The sequence below is a fragment of the Erythrolamprus reginae genome, chromosome 8, assembly GCF_031021105.1.
Source record: "Erythrolamprus reginae isolate rEryReg1 chromosome 8, rEryReg1.hap1, whole genome shotgun sequence".
In the NCBI taxonomy this organism is placed as follows: Eukaryota; Metazoa; Chordata; class Lepidosauria; order Squamata; family Dipsadidae; genus Erythrolamprus; species Erythrolamprus reginae.
Window position 1 is genome coordinate 54,615,496 of NC_091957.1, and position 19,121 is coordinate 54,634,616.

Here is a 19,121-nt window from a genome sequence, read left to right on the forward strand (position 1 = left end):
GCGGAAAGGACTAATTATGATGGCTTCTGACTTGACGATGCCTTGGACTAACCCATTAATCAGGTCAGAATGATTGTTTTTTTTAAAAACCTGCAACGAAGCAACTTCTAATTATATAGAGAATCACAGAAAAGGCACTAACCTGATGAGTTCTACCGTCTCGGAGTACATGGTGTAGGGAGATTTCGCCTCTAATGGATCGCGCTCCATAGCATTCCCACATTCGATGAAGGAGATCGCCGCGTCGGCGTAATACACCGCTTTGCCAAATTTTTCCAGCTGAAAAATTAAAATTCTTTTTAATTTGTTGAAGGCCAAGCAAACGGCGCTTTGGCTGGCCTTCAACACACACGAACACACAACTGATACAAACTTAATGTAAACTCACTGCAGGAAATACGACTTTAGTAACGGAGTAGTTGATGCATGGAATTCACTAGCAGACTCTGTAGTATCATCACCTAACCCCCAAAACTTTATTTTATTTATTTATTTATTTATTAGATTCGTATGCCACCCCTCTCCGAAGACTCGGGGCGGCTAACAACAATAAAAAGACAATGTAAACAAATCTAATATTAAAAATAATCTAAAAACCCCAATTTAAAGAACCAATCATACATACAAGCATACCATGTATAAATTCTATAAGCCTAGGGGAAAGGGAAAATTTCAATTCCCCCATGCCTGACAACAGAGGTGGGTTTTAAGGAGCTTGCAAAAGGCAAGGAGGGTGGGGGCAACTCTGATATCTGGGGGGAGTTGGTTCCAGAGAGTTGGGGCCATCACAGAGAAGGCTCTTCCCCTGGGTCCCACCAGACGACATTGTTTAGTCGATGGGACCCGGAGAAGGCCAACTCTGTGGGACCTAACTGGTCGCTGGGATTCGTGCGGCAGAAGGCGGTCCCGGAGATATTCTGGTCCGATGCCATTAGACTCTCCACTGTCGACCTCTCCTGATTCCTAAGAGGTCAGTAAGGGGTGTGCATAAGTGCACCAGTGTGCCTTCTGTCCCCTGTCCTAATGTTTCTTTTTTAACTAGTATCATGTATATGAATATTATTATACTGTATCTTTATATACCACCAATATGTACTTGACAAAACAAACAAATAACAAAATTAATAAAAATAAGGCTCACACATACATTTCAATACTCATATGAATTCTCTGCTGAGCCATCCATCCAACCAGGTAGAGTGAAAGGGACACTGAGTCACTTACCAGAGCATCTGCCTTATGTTTGAGTTTTTTGGCTTCTTGCATATAATAATCAGCATTGTGAAGCCTAGGAAGACACAACAACAACAGTCAGAAGAAGCAATGGATGGGATTTTAGCTCTTAGAAACATAGAAACATTGAAGATTGACGGCAGAAAAAAACCCTCCTGGTCCATCTAGTCTACCCTTATAATATTTCCTGTATTTTATCTTAGGATGGATCTATGTTTATCCCAGGCATGTTTACATTCAGTGACTGTGGATTTACCAACCACCTCTGCTGGAAATTTGTGCCAAGCCTCTACTACTCTTTCAGTCAAATAATATTTTCTCACATTGCTTCTGATCTTTCCTCCAACCAACTTCAGATAGTGGCCCCTTGTTCTCGGGTTCACTTTCCTATTAAAAACACTTCCCTCCTGAACCCTATTTAACCCTTGAACCTATTTAAATGTTTCCATCATGTTCCCCCTTTCCCTTCTTGTCCTCCAGACTAGACAGATTGAGTTCATGGAGTCTTTCCTGATAAGTTTTATGCTTAAGACCTTCCACCATTTTTGTAGCCCGTCTTTGCACCCGTTCAATTTGATCCATATCTTTTTGTAGGTGAGGTCTCCAGAACTGGACACAGTATTCCAAATGGGGTCTCAGCAGTGCTCTATACAGTGGGATCACAATCTCCCATGCCATTTTACCATTAAGTCCTCATTTTCCCAGAGTCAAGATATTTAAATGTTTTGATCGTGTCCCCCCTTTCCCTTCTGTCCCCCAGACTGTACAGATTGATTTCATGAAGTCTTTCCTGATAAGTTTTATGCTTAAGAACTTCCACCATTTAATTTTATAATTTTCAATTTTATAACTTAGTACTTAGTTGCTTCTCTCCTTGTTTAGTTTCCACCCATTGCTTCTTGTTCTACCCTCAGGTGCTTTGGAGAATAGCTTGACTCCTTCTTCTTTGCAGCAACCGCTGAGATACTGGAAGACTGCTATCATGTCCCCCCCTGGTTTTTCTTTTCATTAAACTAGCCATGCCCAGTTCCTGCAACCGTTCTTCGTATGTTTTAGCCTCCAATCCCCTAATCATCTTTGTTGCTCTTCTCGGCACTTTTTCTAGAGTCTCAACATCCTTTTTGCATCACTGCATTCTGAGTCTAAAGTATCTCCAAGCAATGCAAAATTGGCTCTAAGCCAATGAAAAAATACGAATACAATCACAACCAATAAGCAACTAACATATCATCAAACGTTATCTTGGGTCTTCTCAATTCAGGATTCCCATTGGCGAAGGTGGCGCTTGCCAACCAGAGATCGTTGTCAAGGTGGCTGGATTCCAGCAAAGGATTCGAAGGCCTGCCGTGTAAATCTTCTACCTGCAGAAAGCAATTTTAATTAGCCGCCTCAGACTTCGTGTCGAGAATACCTTTACACGTCCCGTCATGCAAGCGTGAATTAAAATCCTGCTCCTTGTTGTCTTGGGCTGCATGTCGCTAAGTCAAGCTCAGCAAATTAATTAAGTGCAATCGGCTCAATACCGCTCCCGTGCCCAGTGTCATTATCACCCACTTCTTCCAAGGTGTCAATGTCAGCATGGGTGCCTTGTAGCATCGGTGGGTTATTAAAATCAAAACAGGAGGCAAACAGCAAAAAACCAGCAAAGATTCACAAGTATCCGACGATTAGGCTGGGCGCCAAACGACGGCAAGAGGCCCCGCCACTGGAGAAGATAACTCCTGAATCCTCTGCCCTTTTACAAGCAGGGAAGTTAAAGCACAGATTAAAGATCAGGGCTGTGCAGCCTCTCTTGAATTTTGCATGACCAAGGTCAGCTCGGTCCAAAATACCGTATTTTTCGGAGTATAAGATGCACCTTAGTTTTTGGGGAGGGAAATAGGGGAAAGAATCTGCTTGCCAGATACAGTGGTACCTCTACCTAAGACGGCCTCTACTTACGAACTTTTCTAGATAAGGAGCAGGTGCTCAAGATTTTTTTTTGTCCCTTCTCAAGAACCATTTTCCACTTACAAACCCGAGCCTCCGAAACTGTAACTGGAAAAGGTGGGGAGAAGCCTCCGTGGGGCCTCTCTAGGAATCTCCTGGGAGGAAACAGTGCTGGAAAAGGTGGGGAGAAGCCTCTGTGGGGCCTCCTTAGGAATCTCCTGGGAGGAAACACGGCTGGAAAAGGTGGGGAGAAGCCTCTGTGGGGCCTCTTTAGGAATCTCCTGGGAGGAAACAGGGCCGGAAAAGGCAGGGAGAAGCCTCCGTGGGGCCTCTCTAGGAATCTCCTGGGAGGAAACAGGGCTAGAAAAGGCAGGGAGAAGCCTCCGTGGGGCCTCTCTAGGAATCTCCTGGGAGGAAAAAGGGCCGGAAAAGGTGGGGAGAAGCCTCTGTGGGGCCTCTCTGGGAATCTCCTGGGAGGAAACAGGGCCAGAAAAGGGTGGGAGAAGCCTCCATGGGGCCTCTCTAGCAATCTCCTGGGAGGAAACAGGGCTTCACCCTCCCTGTGGTTTCCCCAATAACACACATTATTTGCTTTTACATTAATTCCTCTGGGAAAAATTGCTTCTTCTTACAAACTTTTCTGCTTAAGAACCTGGTCACGGAACAAATTAAGTTCGTAAGTAGAGGTACATAGAAACATAGAAACATAGAAACATAGAAGTCTGACGGCAGAAAAAGACCTCCTGGTCCATCTAGTCTGCCCTTACACTATTTTCTGTATTTTATCTTAGGATGGATATATGTTTATCCCAGGCATGTTTAAATTCAGTTACTGTGGATTTATCTACCACGTCTGCTGGAAGTTTGTTCCAAGGATCTACTACTCTTTCAGTAAAATAATATTTTCTCATGTTGCTTTTGATCTTTCCCCCAACTAACTTCAGATTGTGTCCCCTTGTTCTTGTGTTCACTTTCCTTTTAAAAACACTTCCCTCCTGGACCTTATTTAACCCTTTAATATATTTAAATGTTTCGATCATGTCCCCCCCTTTTCCTTCTGTCCTCCAGACTATACAGATTGAGTTCATGAAGTCTTTCCTGATACGTTTCCTGATACCACTGTATTCTGATCCGATGTCATGAGTCCGGAAACCAAATGGCTCTAGTATAAGGATGGGAACTGGTCCAAGTGTCATCCCCTAACCCCCAACATTTTACCCTTAAGACTGTCCACGGTTGACCTCTCCAGATTCCTAAGAGGTCAGTAAGGGGTGTACATAAGTGCACTAGAGTTGCTCCCGACCCCTGTCCTATTGTCTCTCCTATATCCCATATATCTTCTCTTCTATCCCTTTATCTTCCTCCCATCCCCTCTTTGATTTATCTTATCCTATACTCTCTCTTCTATTCCTTCTCTAATTTTTTTCCTAGTAGGTATTCTCTACTACCTTCATTGTGTATTGGACATTTAAAAAAAAAAGTGGGGAAGTCACTCCCCAACACTTACACTGATTCCCTTGGAATTGGCGGAAGATTTATTCTCATTCTTCCTGTGTTTGGAGCAGGTATTGGTCAGCAAGGAGTTTTGTAGGGAGTTCTCTTGGTTGAAAGAGCTGCTGTCCATGATGCTATGCCGTGGGACTGCCTCGTCCATCAGGGGAGACAACGGAGGCGGGAAGAGCTTTTCTTCTCTCTTTTTGGTCATTTTTTTCATGGAGTTGCTCCTGTCAAAACCCCCCCCCAAAGCCAGCAGCTTTTAGCAAACACATAGAGGCACAAAAGAGGCTGTACTTCCTGACAATGCCCAGGAAGATAAATCTATCTTAGCGTCTATTGCTGCCCTACTATCGCAGGACCATTGAGATTGTCTGGACATACAGCATAAAGCGGATTTAAAAAAAACCTCTACAGAGAATCATTAATATTGTCGAGGATGTTGTGCAACTTCCTAGAACAGCAAGATGCAAAGATATCGTCCAGGGCTCCAGCTACCACCCCTGGACAATATCTTCGCATCTCGCTGTTCTAGGAAGTTGCACAACGTTCTCGGAGACTCTTCACATCCTGCTTGGAATCTTTTTCAAATGTTGCTTTCTTTTCTTTTTAAAAAAAAAAATTTTTTTTATTAATTTAAAATACATATATACAAATTTACAAAAATATATGATAATTCATAAATTGAAACAAAAACAAAAAACTAACACATACAAACAAACAACAAAAAATGATAGTCCTAGCAATATAGTTATTTACTTATTTAAATACACTAAACAACAATAATAAACATATTATATATTACTTAAATTAAATCAAGACAGAGATTACTTATGGGAACGCCTTCTAGCATCTAGTTAGGTCCCACAGAGTCGGCCTTCTCCAGGTCCCGTCAACTAGACAATGTCGCTTGGCGGGTCCTAGCGGAAGAGCCTTCTCTGTGGGGGCCCCTGGCCCTCTGGAATCGACTCCCCCCGGAGATTCATACTGCCCCAACCCTCCTTGTCTTTTGTAAAAATCTGACAACTTATTTATGCCGCTAGGCTCAGGGTCATAAGACCCCAGCCTCTGGCCATTGAATCTGTGCAATGGTTGCAGTGTACAGTTGAATGAATGGCTTTTAAATGTTTAACTTTTTAGAATATTTTAAAACTAATTATTTATATTCAATGGATTTTGATGTGTTTATATAGTGTATTTTCTATTGATATGTTGTGAGCCCACGGAGAGGGGCGGCATACAAGTCCAATTAATTAATAATTAATTAATTAATTAAAACTTGGACCACACATTTTCTGAATAGTTTTTATCCCAGAGCTATACTCGCACTTAACAAAAGGGTCACCATCAGTGAGCTGTTGGACAGCATTTTTTATTTATTTTATTTTATTTTATTTTATTTTATTTTTATTATTTTATAATTTAATTTAATTTAATTTAATTTAATTTAATTTAATTTAATTTAATTTAATTTAATTTAATTTAATTTAATTATTTTTATTTTTTATTTTTTATTTTATTTATTCATTCATTCATTCATTCATTTATTTAATTTGTATGCCACCCCTCTCCGTAGACCCTTGGGGCAGGTCACAGATCAGTGTGGTGGTATACCAAGGACGCCCTCCTGTATCTCCTTCCCCAGGATAGGAAAAAAATAATCCTACCCTATAAACCTTGGATGTGAATAAAAAGAAAGGAAAAAAAGAAAGAAAATTAAAATTCAAGCCAGATAGAGCCAGCTGACTCTTTAACATGTTAATCCGAACATGGGTTTTTTTTTTAAAAAAAAATTAAAAAAAATTCTTCTTATTATTTTAATTACTGTCCCAGTCCAGTCAATGAAGATTACTTGGATTTTAATCCTTCCCTTAGTCAACTCATATTGCATTCTCCTGCCATTTACTTTTCATGATTATCGACTCCAATTTTCAATAGCAAAATTAAGTCGACAATAATGGATGCCTCCTTCCTTAGTCAATTTAAGTCAGTGTCAAGTTTTTATAGATTTACAATACCTCAAAGGAACATATCAGAGAGAAACAAGCACAAAGAAAGCAACTTGACTTCTCGAAGTCAAGAGAGGAAAACCCGATCGCCTCACCTGGCTGTATTCAATAACGCCCGTCCATTTCTAAGGAAAGCAGCATCCATTCGAGTTATTATTTAATTGTGGCCTTTAGCAAGTAGAAAATAAACCACCAGAAACAATTGCAGTTGCAACTGGAAATGTTCTTATCAGTCCTGAGTTCTTAGAACAGAGTTTCTGAACCTATACAGGTTTTATGGACTTCAACGCCCAGAATTCCCCACTACGCATGGATTCTTGCAGTTGAAGTCCATAAAAAATAAAATTCAGTTTATAATAATTGATATTTGAGGTTGCTCAATCTCAGAAGCTTTTGGATGTGTGGAGTTCAACTCCCAGAATTCTCCTCCCGGCATGAAATCTGAGAGTTAAAGTCCATAAAAATGGACGGTTGAGGTTCTTCAACTTCAGCAGCTTTCTGAGTTGTGGACTTCAACTCCCAGAATTCTCCACCCAGCATGAATTATGGGAGCTGGAGTCCATATAAATGGACTTCAGCCCATAAAAATAGACCATTGGGGTTCATCAACCTAATAAATTTTTAGTTCTGTGGACTTTAACTCCCAGAATTCTCCACCTAGCATGAATTATTTATTTATTTATTTATTTATTTTATTTATTGGATTTGTATGCCGCCCCTCTCCGCAGACTTGGGGTGGCAATAAAACAACTAAAAACCCTTATTATAAAAACCAAACATACACACAAACATACCATGCATAACTTGTAATGGCCTAGGGGAAGGAATATCTTAACTCTCCCTTGCCTGGCGACAAAGGTGGGTCTTGAGTAGTTTGCGAAAGACAAGGAGGGCCGTTCTAATCTCTGGGGGGAGTTGATTCCAGAGGGCCGGGGCCGCCACAGAGAAGGCTCTTCCCCTGGGGCCCACTAAATGACATTATTTGGTCGACGGGACCCGGAGAAAGCCAACTCTGTGGGACCTTATGGGAGCTGGAGTCCATATAAATGGACTTCAACTCATAAAAATAGACCATTGAGGTTCATCAACCTAAGAAATTTTTAGTTATGTGGACTTTAACTCCCAGAACTCCCCAACCAGAATAGCTTCTGGGATTTAAAGTCCACCCCTGAAAGTTGCTGGAGTTGAGTGAGGAACCCTGCTTTAGAATATGCACTCAAGAACACGCTAGCAAAGAGAAGGTTGTGTGAATGGTGGGATAAGGACAATTGGCCACAAAGATGCAAAACCTGGATCAAAAGAAGGCCAAAATCCTGAGATTGGGTTCTAGGACACATTTGGAACCATCCAATTGTGAATGGAACCATCAGCAAAGGTCTGCAAAAAAATTTACTACTACAATGTGGGCTTGGCTTATTGTGTGGATTTACCTTGATAGTCATGTGACTGGTAGGAGTGGCTTGCTGGCCATGTGACCAGGTGGGAGTGGCTTGACAATCATGTGAGCGTGGTTGGCTTAAAGGTCATGTGATTGGGTGGGAGTGGCTCACCGACCAAGCTAAGTTTCCAAATAGGTGCTTGGACTCTTTTTCAGTGGATTAAGTCTCATTATTTGAATAGCCACAAAAAGAACAAATGATAAACAGCATTATTTGTTGAAGAGCACAGTAACATTTTAAGGTTTGGTACTGAACCCACAAGGTTCAGTATGATAACAGATTAGGCAAGTAGCTCAATTTTCTTTGACTGCTATAAAAGTTCAGTTCTAGATAATGATTAAAACGATTAAAGCGTTCATGGGTAAAAACATGTTACTTGATTATTTCCTATTTTAAAAAGTAATTAAGGATCATACTAAGGTACTAGAGAATGAAGGACAATAAAAAAACTATTAAGTATTCAAGGGGAAGAGCCTTCTCCGTGGTGGCCCCGACCCTCTGGAATCAACTCGCCCTGGAAATTAAGACTGGCCCCACCCTTCTTGCCTTTCACAAACTCCTAAAAACCCGCCAGGCATGGGGAAATTGATTCCCCTCGACCGCTCCATTTTATGTATGGTTTGTTTAGTTTGTATGAGTGGTTTTAATTCAATTCAATTCAATTCAATTTATTAGATTTGTATGCCACCCCTCTCCGAAGACTCAGGGCGGCTCACAACAATAATAAAAACAGTGTAACAATGGAACAAAATCAAAGGTTTTTAACTGTTTTGCTTTTTAATAAATGGATTTGTATCATGCTATTGTGAGCCGCTCTGAGTCTTCGGAGAGGGGAGGCATACAAATCTAATAAATAATAATAATAAATAATAGTGCATAAACTTACTACCTCCCTGGGGGGGCAACAGCCTCTCACTGGGAACCATGATTATGAGTGTTAAGTCTTTCGGATGACTTCCTACCCCCTGTAAGTGTTGAGACCCTTAGAACACGAGTAATAAGATATGATACCTGATGTTCAAAAAATAGCAATTTGATTGGGTTAAATAGGAACTTGGAGGATAGTCAAAACAGACCGCCCCACAGTCTTAGTCTCAGTTAAATATAACTAATAAGAAAATCAGGGGAAAGAATCGCTTGGCAACTGGAAACATCTGGGACCAGGGGAACTGTAGACCTAACATAGGGGAAATAACTATTGATGAACACAATTATATTATAACAGAGGATACCAATAGTTTCAGGGCTCAAAGGAATCAAATTAATGACCTAGAAAACAAGCTGAAATTAAGAAACATCAGGTTGGGGGCTAATTCTCTAGAGTTTGGTAAAGGCAGGAAAAATAAGATTTGATTTAAAAAAAAAAAAGATGATGCAAGCAGTTGGAGAAAGATAAACACATATAGCTTGAGAGATTACATTTGCATCATCCTTAAATGGATTCCCTGCTTAAGTTATCGGTGCTGTTTTGAGACTTGAAGATGGGAGGGTGCCTGTGTGTTAAAGAAGGCAAATTAGGATAAATTCATTTGCATTAAGTGGAGTTAGTAATTACACAGGTATAAGAGGGATTAGCAATGGGCTGGTTTTATTTCACAATACTTTAAAAGCCATGAGTTTTAAGTTAATTGCGGGATTACTTACTCAACATAAATTCCACCACTGTGCAACAATATGACACGAGAGGATGGTTTCATTTTGGGGAGGGGGAAATCATTCAAAGATAAATCCTTCAAATTAAAGTTTAAAGAGATAATAACGGAGGAGGGTGAAGCCATTCCTTCCTGTAAAATGACTGCAGTAACTAGGGGTCATTATTATTTCTTAGATGAACAAAATATGGACAATAAAGGGATAAAATAAAACTAGGAAGGAGGTCTATCGACAGCATGGGATTTTTGAAACTGAAAATCCTGGACTAGTTCTGTTTGATCTAGAAACATAGAAACATAGAAGACTGATGGCCGAAAAAGACCTCATGGTCCATCTAGTTTGCCCTTATACTATTTCCTGTATTTTATCTTAGGATGGATCTATGTTTATCCCGGGGATGTTTCAATTCAGTTCCTGTGGATTTACCAACCACCTCCTCTTTCAGTCAAATAATATTTTCTCATGTTGCTTCTGATCTTTCCCCCAACTAACCTCAGATTGAGCCCCCTTGTTGTTGTGTTACATAGAAACATAGAAGTCTGACGGCAGAAAAAGACCTCATGGTCCATCTAGTCTGCCCTTATACTATTTTCTGTATTTTATCTTAGGATGAGTTGTGGTTAGCTCTGCCCCAGCTCCTGCCCCAAGGACTGTGGATTTGGGGGAGACATCCACATGCTGCAGGCCTGTTTTGCCCCCGGTGGAATCTGCTGATGAAGGCTCCTCTGACCAAGAAGACATGAGTGACAGGGAGGAGGAGAGTGTGGCAGACAGCTTAGAAGGGGATCAATTATCTAGCTCCTCCTTGGATTCGGAACAAGAGTTAATGATACAGCCACGCATGCGGACAGCGATGCATAGACAGCAACAACTGAGAGATTATTATCAAAGAAAATGAGGCCACCTGTGGTTGGGTGGGGCTATGGTAATTAGTGACGCTGCTATAAATAGCAGCCTGTGGGTTTGGCCATTGTGGAGGATTATCTGATCGTTGTGTTTCGTGCCTGCTTTACTGACTTGGACTTTTTGTGTGCTGATTTTCCCCCGCTTTGAAACTAAACCAGAGCAAAGTGTGTTTCACTTTGTGAAAGAAGGACTGTGAATTGCCTCACAGCTGCAAGCTAAGTATCACGTAACTGATAAGGGACTTGTATAAATTACCAGTTTGTTTGGAGACGAGGGCTCTTTGCTATACCAAAAGAGGGCTTGGTTTAAGTGAATTTTCATTATAAAGAACATTGCTTTGAATTTTCAAACGTGTGTGTGTCTAAAATTTGTACCTGTGAATTTTTGGGAGGATTCTACCAGAGAGCACGACAGAACAGGATGGATATATGTTTATCCCAGGCATGTTTAAATTCAGTTCCTGTGGATTTACCAACCACCTCTGCTGGAAGTTTGTTCCAAGCATCTACTCCTCTTTCAGTAAAATAATATTTTCTCATGTTGCTTTTTGATCTTTCCCCGAACTAACTTCAGATTGTGTCCCCTTGTTCTTGTGTTCACTTTCCTGTTAAAAACACTTCCTTCCTGGACCTTATTTAACCGTTTAACGTATTTAAATGTTTCGATCATGTCCCCCCTTTTCCTTCTGCCCTCCAGACTATACAGATGGAGTTCATGAAGTCTTTCCTGATACGTTTTATGCTATAAGTTTTATCTATTGAGAAAGCGTAGGGGGGGGGGAACCCCAACATACTCTTTTATGCTGGGTATCCTATGGTTGGGTATCGGTGAAATGCAAGGTGGAAGCAAACAGGAAACTGAAGATTCTTCTAAACGTTGCTTCTTGTTGTCTCCAGGCGTGTCCACATTTTCACACTGCTTTGATCAGAAGGAGAGAAAGCAAAAACGTTAACGCTTCTCATCACAACACCTTTCCAACAATGGATTAAATCAAGCTGTTCTTGCCACCCAAACAGTCGTGTCCCAGTGAGCCTTACTGGTGGGTCTAGCTACCCATGATCTCACTGACTGGGTGAGAAGAATCCCTTGAGGAGCACCAGTGGTGTCCATGAGACCTTGCAATAGAGCAGTGTTTCCCAACCTTGGCCATTTGAAGATATCTGGACTTCAACTCCCAGAATTCTCCAGCCAGCCAGACTTTCAATCCTGGGCCTAGAAAGTTTAGAACTAAGACGCCTTAAACAAGATCTAAGTATTGCCCACAAGATCATATGCTGCAACGTCCTGCCTGTCGGCGACTACGTCAGCTTCAACCACAACAACACAAGAGCGCACAACAGATTTAAACTTAATATTAACCGCTCCAAACTTGACTGTAAATAAATATGACTTCAGTAACTGAGTTGTCGAAGCGTGGAACTCATTACCGGACTCCATAGTGTCATCCCCAAACCCCCAACACTTTACCCTTAAATTATCCACGGTTGACCTCTCCAGATTCCTAAGAGGTCAGTAAGGGGCGAGTACAAGTGCACTAGAGTGCCTTCCGTCCCCTGTCCTATTGCTCTCCTATATCTCCTATACCTTTCTTCTATTCCTATATCTCTTCTTCTATTCTTTCATTATGTTCTATTCCTATATCTTCTTTTCTATTCTTTCTTAGATATATTTTACTATGAGTACCTCCTCTATAACCTTCATCATGTATTTTACTATGTGTATATAGATATATACCCATTAAAACCCTCATTGTGTATTGGACAAAATAAATAAATAAATAAATAAACATTGGCAAGGCTGCAGGACATCTCTCCCTTCTTCTTCACTGGCCGAGCAGAGAGCAAATGGCCAGGTTTGACCCTTGCAATCCGTGTTTCAGATCCATGCTGGGACTAAAACATGGACAATGAGCCTTATAATTGTTCTTCTAGCTGTGTGTGTCTCTCTCTAGATCTTTTTCATGGTGCACCGGATAGATAAAATGGGACAGTTGAGAAGGTTTTGGAGTTCTACAGCATGGCTGGTTGGTTGGAAATATGGTGGGCAAGTTTGGAACTATCTAGGACTAAACCCAATCCCACTGGAATGAGTGGACTATGGTGTAGCTCAGGGATGGGCAAAGTTGGCTCTTCTACGACTTGTAGACTTCAACTCCCAGAATTCCTGAACCAATCATACCAGCTCAGGAATTCTGGGAGTTGAAGTCCACATGTCATAGAAGAGCCAACTTTGCCTACCCCGGGTGTGGCTGGTCACAATGCGAGTGGGGTCAAAAACCATATTTGTGGTGGAGCAGAAGGACTAGAACCAAGGGAGGAGAACTCTTCTTTCTCTGCTGCTGACATCTACCATAATTCTCTCTCTCTTTCTCCCTCCCTCCTCCCTCTCTCTCTCCCTCTTTCACCATTTGAAGACCTAATTAGATTAGAATTGCCCCCACCGCCAGGCATGGGGGAATTGAGATGTTCTTTCCCCCTGGGCCTTTACAATTTAATGTGTGGTATGTCTGTATGTATGTTTGGTTTTTTATATTAATGGGGTTTTTAATCATTTTTAGTATTTATTGGATTATTATTGTACATTGTTTTATTACTGTTGTTAGCCGCCCCAAGTCTCCGGAGAGGGGCGGCATACAAATCCAATGAATGAATGAATGAATGAATGAATGAATGAATGAATGAATGAATGACCAGGTTAGGGACAGATCAACATAGAGAACACCTGCCTACATGCCTGTAGAAGTCAACACTGGCTTGACAGTGCTCAGTCAATCAGTCAATCAGTCAATCAGTCAATCAATCAATCAATCAATCAATCAATCAATCAATCTCCTCTTTCTCTGATTTTTCTTCTTTGCTTGCTTTCAATCACTTCTCGAGTCATTCTTTCTTCCTTTTTTTTGACAGCCTTTTATCTCACTTTCTCTCTTGCTCCCCCATTCTTTCCTTCTCTCTCCCTCCCAAGATTTTTCTTGCCTAGACAAGCCCTTCCATCTCTGGATTGCCCAAATACGCATGAAATTAGAATGAGTGCCACTTGGCACTCTAAACTGTCCAGATTGATTCAGCTAATATTTTTAGCACCCTAGTTTAATTTTGTAAAACCTGTCAAGGATGGCTGCTTCTTTCGAAATGTCCTATTTCATCTCGATCAAAAAAAGAAAGAGAGAGAGAGAGAGAGAGAGAAAGAGAGGGCACAAGAGAAAGAGAAAAAGAAAGAGAGAAAGAGAGATAGGACAGTTTTTTGGCCCAATTTATTCTTTTATTTATTTATATTTATTTATTTATTTTGTCCAATACACAATGAGAGTTTTAGTGTGTATAGAAACATAAAAACATAGAAACATAGAAATATAGAAGACTGACGGCAGAAAAAGACCTCATGGTCCATCTAGTCTGCCCTTATACTATTTCCTGTATTTTATCTTACAATGGATATATGTTCATCCCAGGCAGGTTTCAATTCAGTGACTGTGGATTTACCAACCACGTCTGCTGGAAGTTTGTTCCAATGATCTACTACTCTTTCAGTAAAATAATATTTTCTCATGTTGCCTTTGATCTTTCCCCCAACTAACTTCAGATTGTGCCCCCTTGTTCTTGTGTTCACTTTCCTATTAAAAACACTTCCCTCCTGAACCTTATTTAACCCTTTAACATATTTAAATGTTTCAATCATGTCCCCCCCTTTTCCTTCTGTCCTCCAGACTATACGGATTGAGTTCATTAAGTCTTTCCTGATACGTTTTATGCTTAAGACCTTCCACCATTCTTGCAGCCCGTCTTTGGACCCGTTCAATTTTGTCAATATCTTTTTGTAGGTGAGGTCTCCAGAACTGAACACAGTACTCAAATGTGGTCTCACCAGCGCTCTATATAAGGGGATCACAATCTCCCTCTTCCTGCTTGTTATACCTCTAGCTATGCAGCCAAGCATCCTACTTGCTTTTCCTACCGCCCGACCACACTGCTCACCCATTTGAGACTGTCAGAAATCACTACCCCTAAATCTTTCTCTTCTGAAGTTTTTGCTAACACAGAACTGCCAATGCAATACTCAGATTGAGGATTCCTTTTCCCCAAGTGCATTATTTTACATTTGGAAACATTAAACTGCAGTTTCCATTGCTTTGACCATTTATCTAGTAAAGCTAAATCATTTACCATATTACAGACCCCTCCAGGAATATCAACCCTATTGCACACTTTAGAGTCATCGGCAAATAGGCAAACCTTCCCTACCAGACCTTCCCCTATGTCACTCACAAACATATTGAAAAGAATAGGACCCAGAACAGACCCTTTCTATTTATTTATATTTCTATTTATTTATTTATTTTGTCCAATACACAATGAGGTTTTTAGTGTGTATATATCTATATACACATAGTAAAATACATGATGAAGGTTATATTTTACTCATAGTAAAATATATCTAAAAAATAATATAAAAGAAGGTATAGTAATAGAACATATCAATGAAAAAATAGAAGAAGAGATATAGGAAAGGCTAAAAACAGTCAGCAATGACAATTGCAAGTAGTGTTTTTTTTAAAAAAAAATGCAAATACAGAAATCCGCCCTGCAAAATATACCGAGTGGAGATTTCTTTGCCCTGCCTCTCCTGTGCTAAAAAGCACATTTCCATTTGAAGTCACATTCCCACCCTTAACAATCCATCCCTGGATGTAAATCATATCAAACCCACGACAAAAGCTTTGTCTCTTGACTCCCAAAAGATTCTGTTTGCAAGAAGTGGCTGGGGAAGGGGGGGAAAATTGCAGTGAGAAAAGAAGAAAAAATAATAATAATAAAAAAAGATGCTTATTTAAGTGAATGGCATTTTGATAAATCACAGGTGTTTATGTAACAAAATTCCGCCCCCCCCATTTTTTCTCATAAAGACAACACTCAGCAAACATTACCAAGAAAGCTTGCCTGCTTTTGACTTTGATGGATGGATGCCTATTTAAAAGGGAGAGAAATCCTGTCTTAATGCTCTAAACAGTAAAAATGAAACAAAACCAAATATAACCGACAAAGATGTAGCATTGGATTAAAACCCAGGAGAGGCATTTGATTATCCAAGTCTCTTTTCCTGTCTTTCAAAGCTCTTGTGCAATATCCTAAACTCTTTTTCTAATAAGTGCTGTGCCAAAAAAAAAGAAAGAAAAGGTATTCGGCTTTTAAAAAATTACAGGGATACCTTGTCTTACGAACTTAATTGGTTCTGGGACGAGGTTCTTAAGGTGAAAAGTTTGTAAGACGAAACAATGTTTCTCATAGGAATCAATGGAAAAGCAATTAATGCGTGCAAGCCCAAAATTCACCCCTTTTGCCAGCCGTAGCACCCGTTTTTGCGCTGCTGGGATTCTCCCGAGGCTCCCCCTCCATGGGAAACCCCATCTCCGGACTTCTGTTTTTGCAATGCTGCAGGGAAATCCCAGCATCGCAAAAACGAGCACTTCGCTGGCAATGGAAGTCGGAAGTGGGGTTTCCCAGCGAAGGGAGCATCAGTGAAATCGCAGCATCGCAAAAACACCGAAGTCCTCGAAACCCCACCTCCGGACCTCTGTGTTTTTGCGATGCTGGATTTCACTGAGGCTCCCCTCGCTGGGAAACCCCACCTCCAGACTTCCGTTGCCAGCGAAGCGCCCGTTTTTGCACTGCTGGGATTCCCCTGCAGCATCACAAAAACACAGAAGTCTGGAGGTGGGGTTTCCATGGAAGGGAGCCTCAGGGGAATCCCAGCATCGCTCACAGCGGAAGTCTGGAGGCGGGGCATCCCAGTGGCAACAGTGGGTTTGTAAGGTGAAAATAGTTTGTAAGAAGAGACAAAAAAATCTTAAACCCCGGGTTTGTATCTCGAAAAGTTTGTATGATGAGGCGTTTGTAAGACGAGATATCACTGTATTTGTATTCAATGTGATTGGGAGGAACAAAATAGCTTTAGAGGTTTCCTCCCCCAATATTTGAAAGTAATTATGGTTGAAAGGATGCATATAAAAGCCTGTGTTTCTTTATATTATCCTCACTCCATTGAATGGCCTACCTGGCTTTCTAAACTCCACTAATGAACAATCATAGCTAGGATGTTAAAATAGGAGGTGTGTGATCAAAGCTACACTCATTTTAATGCATGTATAATGTACATTAAGAAGGGATGGAGCTTTGCCTTGCCCCTGGAATTACTGAAGCAGTCGGTGTGAGACACGACTTTGCAACTAACAACAACAACAAATAGAGCTTCTTGTGCTGCCCTTATCCGACTTAATCTCAGGATAACTAAGAGTTCCCATTTACTTTGCCTCCTTGGCTCATTCAGACCAGAGATCAGATTAATCGAGGTTTACGGAGAGGGGTGGAAATCGAATCAAATCGAAAACAAATCGAATCAAATCGAATCAAATCAAATCTTCAATCATTCATTCAATCATTCAATCATTCAATCATTCAATCATTCAATCATTCAATCATTCAATCATTCAACCAACCAACCAACCAACCAACCAACCAACCAACCAACCAATCAATAAAATATTAAATAAGAAAAATATCTATATTGTAGAAGGCTCTAGTGAGGTGACACTGGACCTTGTCCACGGGGTCGCATTGGGTCGGAACACGACTTTGCAGCTAACAACAAAAATGTTCACGAGAGGGGGATAGAGAAAAGCTTGAGAACAAGGAACTTACTTTGTGCTTCCTTTTGGTTTTAGCAGACGGTTTTTTCAGCCGGGGGCAAAGGAGAGTCTGGCATCTGTCGCCGATGTTTGATGTTGACCTCTCGTGGGTTCCAGCTTTCCGGAGACGTTTTCAAAGTCCAGTTCTTGCCCGGGAACCCGAGAGAGGAAACTCAGGTCTATTTTCACCCAAAGGTACTTGAGCTCTTCGAATTCTTTCAAGGGGGACAAGGGTTCATTTTGAACAATGGGAAGCGGCGAAAAGAGCGGTTCCTCCAAATCCGGCCCATTTTTGGTCCACTGAAGTGTTGCTGTTATTGCTCATTAAGCTGCTGACACTGAGGATGTTGCTACTGGAGTCTTTGGCTTTGATGCCGCTGTCCGAGCTGCTCCCTCCCTGGAGACTCTTGGCCTGCAGGCTCTCTTCATGGTCCGTGTTGGAATCCGAGGTGGAGGAATCCGTCTCCCACGAACTCTCGCGACTTGGGGGAAGGTTTTGCTGGGACCTCGGTATTTTTTTCTTCTCCAGAGTCAGGCCGGCGGTGACTCTCGGTTCCTTCCGCGGTGCGGTTTTCCCGGCGGCCATCTTGGCCCTGACTTTGGCCTGTTCCGGGCCTCTCTTGCGCCTCCTTTTCTTTGGGGGTGCTGCTGGTCATATTTGGTTTGGGGCCAGTTGTAATCTTCCACGCTGGAAGTCCTTTCGACTTTTTTGGGGTTGCTTCTTCCCGGTCGTCCTTTGGGGGGGCAGCTCAGTGTGCACGGGGGACTTTTGCTTGGAACTTTTTTACATCGGCCGGGGTTTTCTGGGCCACCCGGGGTTTGGCTTTCTCTCGAACGGGGCTGCGGAGGGTCCCTGTCTTTGGAATCGGTCAGGGACAAACTGTTTGTTGACCTTCCCTTTGTTTTGTCCTTCCGTTGGAGGGCCCGGTCTGGGACGGAATGCTATTCTCCCCGTGACCTTCATGTTGGTTGCTGATGATGGTCTTGTTGTGAGGATTGACTTTGTTCAACCATTTGTCCAGCTGCCATTTGTTAGCGGAGGGAGGTTCAGGCTGTGGAAGACACATTGCAAAAAGACAACGAATCAATACCATTTATAACAAATAAGGGGTGTGCATAAGTGCACCAGCGTGCCTTCCGTCCCCCTGTCCTAATGTTTCTTTTTATTTTTTTTTACTAGGGTCATGTATATTAAAATCATAGAATCAAAACGAACATGGCAAAAATGGCATGAATGGGTTCAAAAGAGAATATAGAAATAACATACAGTGAAGCAACAGTACAACTGAAACAAAACTACAGTTACCTTGTAAATAGTTCTATTTATCATTTACTGAATGTAATAAATATTAGAAAATAAATGTATAAAGTTTAATGTATACAAAGGAATGTAATAGGTAAAAAAATCTACTAAAAAACATTAACAAAGATGGTTTATGATCTGTGAATCGGAATAAATTGTGAGTTGAATTATTTGTGAAAACTCAATAAAGAAATTTGGAAAAAAATAGTGACAACAAATCGAACCCATTTATAACAAATAAGGGGTGTGCATTGGTGCACCAGCGTGCCCTTCCGTCCCCTGTCCTAATGTTTATTTTATTTATTTTTACTAGTGTCATGTATATGAATATTATTATCTCTAATGTCTCTTCTTATTTTTTATTACTAGTGTAATGTATATGAATATGAATATTATTTTTATTTAAGAAGAGCTGGAGTTGCTACTCGCACACCCAATCGTTACACAGAGAGGTGAATTCGGAAAAGGGGCTT

At 41.1% G+C, this 19,121-nt stretch overlaps 1 protein-coding gene across 1 annotated transcript in view; it reads right to left on the minus strand.

Annotated features, from left to right (window-relative positions):
- Positions 1 to 19,121, minus strand: part of AFF2 (ALF transcription elongation factor 2) — a 331,886-nt gene that overhangs the window by 15,630 nt on the left and 297,135 nt on the right. Inside the window, 16 exon segments of the mRNA XM_070759954.1 lie at positions 143 to 279; positions 1,225 to 1,288; positions 2,458 to 2,594; positions 4,670 to 4,886; positions 11,457 to 11,581; positions 17,359 to 17,391; positions 17,393 to 17,455; positions 17,457 to 17,636; positions 17,638 to 17,961; positions 17,963 to 18,013; positions 18,015 to 18,059; positions 18,061 to 18,129; positions 18,131 to 18,196; positions 18,198 to 18,230; positions 18,232 to 18,261; positions 18,263 to 18,397. Of these exon segments, the coding sequence (XP_070616055.1) occupies positions 143 to 279; positions 1,225 to 1,288; positions 2,458 to 2,594; positions 4,670 to 4,886; positions 11,457 to 11,581; positions 17,359 to 17,391; positions 17,393 to 17,455; positions 17,457 to 17,636; positions 17,638 to 17,961; positions 17,963 to 18,013; positions 18,015 to 18,059; positions 18,061 to 18,129; positions 18,131 to 18,196; positions 18,198 to 18,230; positions 18,232 to 18,261; positions 18,263 to 18,397 (1,709 nt within the window).